Source organism: Etheostoma spectabile, chromosome 23 (genome assembly GCF_008692095.1).
Source record: "Etheostoma spectabile isolate EspeVRDwgs_2016 chromosome 23, UIUC_Espe_1.0, whole genome shotgun sequence".
In the NCBI taxonomy this organism is placed as follows: Eukaryota; Metazoa; Chordata; class Actinopteri; order Perciformes; family Percidae; genus Etheostoma; species Etheostoma spectabile.
The window spans coordinates 14,878,684-14,886,687 of NC_045755.1; the positions used below are offsets into that span (position 1 = coordinate 14,878,684).

The 8,004-nt window shown below is 38.8% G+C and overlaps 1 protein-coding gene across 1 annotated transcript in view; it reads left to right on the forward strand.

Annotated features, from left to right (window-relative positions):
* The window catches only part of ptn (pleiotrophin), a 58,328-nt gene that overhangs the window by 37,828 nt on the left and 12,496 nt on the right, over window positions 1–8,004 (forward strand). Inside the window, exons 2-3 of the mRNA XM_032505117.1 lie at window positions 5,424–5,518; window positions 6,608–6,781. Coding sequence (XP_032361008.1) covers window positions 5,425–5,518; window positions 6,608–6,781 — 268 coding nt within the window. The 5' untranslated portion in view covers window position 5,424. The remainder of the gene's footprint in view (window positions 1–5,423; window positions 5,519–6,607; window positions 6,782–8,004) is intronic.

Consider the following 8,004-nt stretch of genomic DNA (forward strand, 5'->3'; position numbering starts at 1 on the left):
TTTTTACTTTTTGCACAAAACTTTGTTACCCAAGTGGTCTTTTTCACCTGAGACCAGTGTTTGCCACTTAGAAGAGAACTGTGGCAGTGAGACTTAAAATACTTTTTTCTTTTGATTGCACGTTCATGTGAAACAACCTCCAAAACTAAAACTGGCTATGACAAGATGGAAAGGCTAGGGGGAGAATTAGGTAAAAAAGCTCATTGCATATTTTACAAAAGATGTTTTGTCTTTGCCATCCATCCAGAACTTTGCCTTTACACAAGAGTACACATGGAGAGTTTTGTTTTTATCTCTCGCTGGCCTGTGGTTTAGTGTTGTACAGTACATCAGCTTTACACCATGCAACATGTTTGGCTGCCATCCCTCTTTTTACTTTGTAGATGAAATAGGTGGAGTGTAGTGGCTCTTTCTGGTCTGTCCAGCTGTGGGGGGCTTGTCCCCTGTTTCTGAAATATAACAATAGTTATGTCTTGTAAGTCTGACTCAATGCACAACCTGCGTATATGAAGATGTAGTGAATTTGTGTTTTTTTATGATTTGCTGTCATCCCAAAATTTGAACACGTACCCTCTTTTATTGAGTGGAGTATAAGTATGGAAACTTGTAAGTTGTGGCAAATGTGAGTCCAATTTTCATTATTTTAGTTTTTTTTGTTGGTCTCTTTCAACTCCTGTGGGAAATACAGGTCTCTTTAGCTTCTAAATGCTCCACAATGTTCACTTGTAAACAGGTGTGTGCGCCCATCCAAAAAAACTCTTAAAAAAACTCTAACTAATGCAAGAATCAGGAAAAAAGACTGGGAGACTGTGTTAAAAGCTTCCAGCTATTTTAATTCTGATCTCACAGAGACCTTCTTCAGAAATGATCACTTCACTATCACAAAGCAGAACTAGAAAGACACAAACACACTCAGGTGACCTGCATCATCATCAGAGTTAATCTCTCAGGCTGGACCAATCCGAGCAGAGCTGAACAATGCTGTCTGATACTCCCACATGGGGGACGGAGCAGATGGTACTATTATAACATTAAAAAGGCATTTATTGGATACAACACATTAAAAGTTTGGTCAAATACATATCATAAAATTATCCAGAAAAGACGATTATCATAAAAACTACTATGTAGAAAAATAAAAAATTTAGAAAATAGAAAAAAGTACTATATTACTCTCCCATATGTTTTACAAGAGATTAAGTAGATTGACTCTCAATCATGCAGATTACAATCATCTTACTGATGTAAGTGTTTTTGTCTATAGCTTCTTCTGCTTTGTGAGGGTGATGTGATAATGCCTGAAGAAGATCTCTGTGAGATCTAAATACTGCAGAATTAAAGTAGCTGGATGTTGGCTCACTATGTTCACAAGCTAATCACAAACTGAGTAATTTTGATGCTGAGCAGGTAGTGTACAGTAGGTGTTTTGAGCATTTTCCCTGAAACAGCTGATAGCTGTGGTCTTAAAGACAAACTACAAGCTGATTTTTGCTATGAAGCTCCATAAAACCTAGATGAGCTGCTGATTTAGTGATTATTTATGTACTGTTTGACTTGGGTATAAGGCACATTAGAACTAAACTATGTCATTACTTAAAAAAGGATCACCTCATGTTTTATCAAGTATTGCGTGATGAGTCAATGCAAGCTCGGAAAGACTTGCCTTTGGAAACTACATTCTTTGATTTATTAACCTCAGGGGCAAAGATTTATTAAAAACATGTATAATTAATGAGCAGCTAAGTGATCTTAAAAGCATACATGTGTGTTATGTTGATAATATTTGTGTTCATCATTAACACACCACAAGAAAGGGGGGGGGGTGTTGCTTAGTTACCCGCTCCCCATATGTCTGTAGACAAGCTCTCCTGTTGAGAACTGGATTTTGAGAGGTTACATAATAGAAACCCAAATCAATTCCTCACAGAGTTGTGAGCTGTTTCTTGATCAATGGGGCAAATGGAGAGCTTGATAAGACTAATTCTCACTGGCTACACACTAATCACTGGATGTTTCTGATGTTCCAGCTGAAAAAAAAAGGTGTGAGGTTTGCAAACATTCAGTTTTCCTGTTTCCATCTTAGCTGAGTGTGGTACTCTAGATTTATACACTGAGACTTTACAGTGCAGCTTTTTGCAGTTGTATGCCATAATTTAATTTGAATAATTGTTTTCACATTTTATAGACTAAATTATTCATTGAGAAATCATTTAGTCTATAAGAGGCATTAAATTACTTTATATTTGAAAAGTTTCACTTCACTAAGCAGGTGTGGCTATGTCCTGCATCAAATATCTAGCTTAGACGATGAAGGCTGATGCGACCAGTGATGACTTGAGCTGATGTAAACCACCCACTGCTTTAGTCACATTATAGGTGTCATGAGAATAAGTACATTGTGGTCGGTTTTCCAGGGGCGAAGACTTTGAAGGAAAAAAATGGCCTCTTCTCTCCGTCACAAAGTGTTGAGCTTTAGGTGTGTCTGACTGTGTGTGCGTATTGAAAAAAAGAGGGGAAGAATATTTATGGAACAGCACAAGTAGACGTACCTTAAGTTGACAATCCGTAGTGCTTCTTATCAAAGAGTTACACAGGCAGCACACATGCCTGCCGAATGATAGTCAAATGCTCTGATCCACCCAGTCATTCATTATAGGTGCTGTCATGCTCTGGAAATAGGAGCTACATGGCTGGGAGAGACTTCTATTTAATTTATTGACCTCAATAGGAAGAGAAACCTGTCATCTTAAATGATTCTCTGGCTACAGAGGTAATGGTTAACTCACTTTAATTCCAAGAACTTCTTTCTGTAAAGGTCCTATGACATGTGCTTTTTGGATGCTTTTATATAGGCCTTAGTGGTCCCCTAATACTTTATCTGAAGTCTCTTTCCCGAAATCCAGCCTTGGTGCAGGATTACAGCCAATAGAGCCAGTCCCACAATGAGCTTTCCTCAGGATGTGCCATTTCTGTGTCCGTAGCCTTAAATGCTATTGATGAGGGGGGGGCTTTGCAAGCCATGATGCCTCTCTTTTTCTCATGGGCGGGCCAAATTCTCTAGGCGGGCAAAGCAGAGATAGGTGAAGTAACCTTTCCCCTCATGACGACATAAGGGGAAGATTCCAGACTGGCCCATCTGAGCTTTCATTTTCTCAAGACAGAGCAGGGTACCCAGGGCTTGGTTTACAACTATCACCATTTCTAGCTACTGGGGGACCATAGGCAGGCTGGGGGAACTCATATTAACAATAAAAAACCAAAGTGAAATGTTCATGCCATGGGTCCTTTAAGCTCAGTCAAAGTCACCAACCCCATCCTTTTTATGTCTGCACTGCACCAAGAGCCCATCACAATGTGTGTGACTAACTGAGGAAAAGGTTTTCTTATCTTTTGAAAAAATACTTTTTTCTTGGAAAATGATCTTTATCGAGGCTGTTTTATTGGGTTTTCTCTCTGAAACTCTTAGAACTCATTGTATCCGCTATCTCTTTTAAAAGTATTTAATCAAAACAGGGTTTGCCTGTGTGCTGCCACAGTCAGTAAAATATAAAATCAATTGTGTGGAAAGATTCAAACGGCTTTTCCTGGCAGACAGACTGCAGGCACTGCCATAAGGCTCATTATTAGTTTCTAAGAAGTGCTGGGGGACATTAAATTTGAGGTAGAATGCACTACACTAACATCCAAAAATTAAATACAAGGTTTAGTACCTGATTTAAATTTCAGAGGCTTTCACATTCCCTTAAACGTACTTAACTTATGTGAGGTCTTACAGTAAGTAAGTGAAATGAAAAGTTGTTAATGCAAGTTTCTTACACAATGGGATGGGGTGGACTCAGATTATGCTCATGATTAATTAAAAATGACAATTGGAAATTATTTCCCTACCAGGATCAACCTTTCTACAGGAATTTGAGCACAGGACTTTTTTGGTAATTGTTTCAGTCTCATGCTGTCTCTCCTTTCAGACAGAGGATTTATCTCTCTCAAAAAAGGGTAGGAGAAAGCAGGAAAGTTGAAGAGAGTGAGTTTTCTGCAAAAAATTTATTAAAGTGCATTAGGCAGGTGATAGCGACAATAACAACTTTCTGCTGATCCAGAACCAGCTAGAGGATTGCATAATGAAGGAACTTCTGATTCTGATTATATGGATTCTGAATTAAAAAAAAAACTAGAACAAGCAAAGTTTCTGTTTACATTCACTCTTAAGGATGCACACATTATAACAATTTGAAACTTGCATTGTTTACATCCATTTATAGTTGCAAGCAGTGTTCTTCTTTATTCTTGTCCCTGACATCCTTGGAGAGCTCTTTGGTCTTGGCCATGGTGGAGAGTTTGGAATGTGATTTATTGATTGCTTCTGTGGACAGGTGTCTTTTATACAGGTAACAAGCTGAGATTAGGAGCACTCCCTTTAAGAGTGTGCTTCTGACCTCAGCTCGTTTCCTGTATAAAAGACACCTGGGAGCCAGAAATCTTTCTGATTGAGTGGGGGTTGAATACATATTTCCCTCATTAAAATGCAAATCAATTTGTAACATTTTTTACATGAATTTTTCTGTATTTTCTTGTTGTTATTCTTTCTTTCACTGTTCAAATAAATCTACCATTAAAATTATAGACTGATCATTTCCTTGTCAGTGGGCAAACATACAAAATCAGCAGGGGATCAAATACTTTTTTCCCTCACTGTGTGTGTGTGTGTGTGTGTGTGTGTGTGTGTGTATGTGTGTATGTGTGTGTGTGTGTGCGTGTGTGTGTGCAAACCGAGAACCTTCTCATAAAACAAACAAAACGGGGACCCACTCATAAAATAAACAAAACAGGGATCCACTCATGAAACACTGCTCCACAGCACTATTAGTGGTCAAAAAAACTCCACAGGGTACCTTTTAATGAGGTATAAACACCAATACTTAACATTCCTTCAGAACTTCCATTTAACCCTCTAAACATAAATAATACATACAGTTTTTTGGATTTCCCTCTCATATAATAAAAGAAAGGGTTTCTTTAAAGACAACATTTTGCCACATGCAGCCTCAATCTAATTTTTTGAGCAAGGGTTTACTTAGCTGCCCTCACAGAATACTTTGTTGGGTTTTGACAAATCAAATCAAACGTGTGTTGACTTTTTGTACCCTTGACACGTTTTCACAGTGATTGACAGCAAATAAAGTCATGCCTGACAGTGTACTGGCAGTGCAGACAATCAAAATGTTAGTATTGGAATCCAGCACAGTGGAAATGACACCAGATGAGAGATGGAAATTTCCCAGGCTATTCTTCTGTGTTGGTAGACATGCCATATCTATTGCTTTTCTCTTCTTCTTCATGCTCTATGAAACAGCTGGATATGTTAAGTGCAGGCACATTTAAAGAAATCATATCCTCTAACAATTGTCTTGTCTCTCTTTCAGAATGAATGGACAGAAGCTGTGGACATGGGTGGCTGTGATGACACTCCTGGTGCTAACAGTGATGGCAGCTGAAGGAGGCAAAGCAGAGAAACAAGGTACATTTTGCAAAGCTCAGGATAGAGGTTTATATATATATGCATATTTTTTTTTGGCTTTCCCGCCTTAAATTTTGGACAGGTGAGAGAGGGGAAATCATCACAGGTCAGATTCGAACCCCAGACCTCTGTGTCGAGGCATAAAACTCAAAGTACATGTGCGCCTGCTCTACCACTGAACCAACCTGGCCACAGTATAAACTTTTAAACTATAAAAAAGTCTATAGAACTATTCGTATCTCTGCAGGTTTCAATTTACTTTACACTGTATATGAATATGAAACAGGAGCACCATGATGTTCTGTATTAAATCCAATCTACAACTTGTTTGATGATGGCAAAGCAATGTTTTTTAATTAACCTTATCAATATAAAAATGTGACATATAGTTCTCTCACCCCCTAAGTTGTTGTGCTGCGAGAGTGTTACTCTTAACAACTTATTTAGTTGGACACAACTCTTGAAAATATGAAATGGGGAAAAGCCTTTGGGGTTGAACTAATTGGTGTCCTTTGAGAATTTACCAGAAACAAATAGCAATATCTTGCAAATAAGGCTAGATAAGTCACATAATTCCCACTTGGGTAAAGAAAACAACATTTAGCTAATTTAAATTCAAGTAAAAAAAGTCAATTTGCATTTGAAATGAGAACAAGCGCTAAACTCATTAGCTGCCTTGAAATAATAAAAAGACACGGCAAGTAGCAGTTTCCATTTCTTGTTTGAATAAAAACAGATTCTAACACATTGGTTATAACCAAAGCTGTAGATGTGAGAGATTTGTGCCATGGCAGACTCTAGACATAAATATTAATCTTTCATAATTGACAATGGGTTTGACGGCTGTGGGACTGGACCTAAAACTTGATTCCTTAAATACATGACTCGACACAAGCAAAAACCTTAAATGTCTTTAACGTTTGACCTAAAATAAGACGTTAGACAGTCCTCACATGAATATAAAAAAATAGATGTTTAATTATTTGGCAAATTTTGAAAAATAACTCGTTAAGTGATGTAAAAACAATCTATTGAATAATTGTGGAGATAATGTTAGGTTACAGAACCTCTTTATGCTCGGTCCTACAGGAAAGAAGGAGCGCAAGTCAGACTGTGGGGAGTGGCAGTGGAGCGTGTGTGTCGCCAACGACGGTGACTGTGGGCTCGGCACCAGGGAGGGAACACGGACTGGCACCGACTGCAAGCAGACCATCAAGACCCAACGCTGCAAAATCCCCTGCAACTGGAAGAAGAAGTTTGGAGGTGAGGGAGGCCACAATGTAGATATTTCTTAACTATTTACAGTACCTTTTAAATATTAAAATATTCTGCAAACCCAAACAGACCGAGAGAATGTCCTTACTTCGGTATAACTGTAGGGCTTCTATCCCTCTATCCCTTTACCCCACACCTCCATTTATTGTATGCTACCCTGTCACTCACAAAACAATGGTCCCATTTTCACAATAGGAATGAGTAAGCTAGCTAATTAGAGGTACAACAAAAATGACTGCCAAGGAATTGATACATCGTCATGGAAAAAAAACAGGAATAATCATCCTGCTTTGTCATTTGCTTTTTGGGCTTGAGACTGTGCAGCCTTCACAGATGAAGTGTCTTGCAGTGACAAGCCTCAGGACTTTTGTTCTTCCAGTAAGGCCTGTCAGGCAGGAGCCTGCTGCTCTGCAATAAGCCTGTCACGAGTGATGAACACACTGCAGGAAACTAGGTCCTGCAAAGTGGCTATATAGATTATAGTAGCAAAGGTTTTGGGAGTATTGACCATAAGTTATATGGCTCTGGCTTTTAAACTGTGGAAAGTTACTTGAGAAAAGAAAATAATAGAAAGGAAAAAGGCCCTCCTTGTGTTGTAGATGCTGAAACCAAGCCAGTGCCTTTTTGATTTTGGACATTTTTTTGATCAAAAAAGGAATGAGTAGTGTAACATTTTGTGCAAACGCCCCACAAAATGTTTCCGAATTAGTCTAACAACACCCTGCAATTTAACCCTGGCAGCCAAACCTGGATTTAGATGCTGCTCAGTCAAAATGTCAATCAGAATCGCTTTATTAACCAAATACACAATGTACACAGGAATTTAAATTGGTGATGAGGATGATGATGATGATATAGCGCAGTGAAATAGTCAAGTTAAAAGGCACGTTAAAAAGTCAGAGAGAGTGGGGCAACATCTAGTTCAACCAGTAGAGTGTTTGCCCCATTTAGGCTGAGGACTTGGAGGCAGTCCGGGTTCGAAACCTGCCCGCGGCCCTTTGCTGCGTGCCATCCTTCCTCTCTTTCCCCTTTCCGGTCTTCAAGCTGTCCTGCCAATTAAAGGCCATAAAACAGTCTAAAAATAATCTAAAAAAAAGTCAGAAAGAGTGAAATACAGAATTACAAGACTTTCATGCTGTACATTTGTACAAATTGCGCGCATTGTCTGTAGGGTGGATGTGTGTGTATGTGTGTGTGTGTGTGTGTGTGTG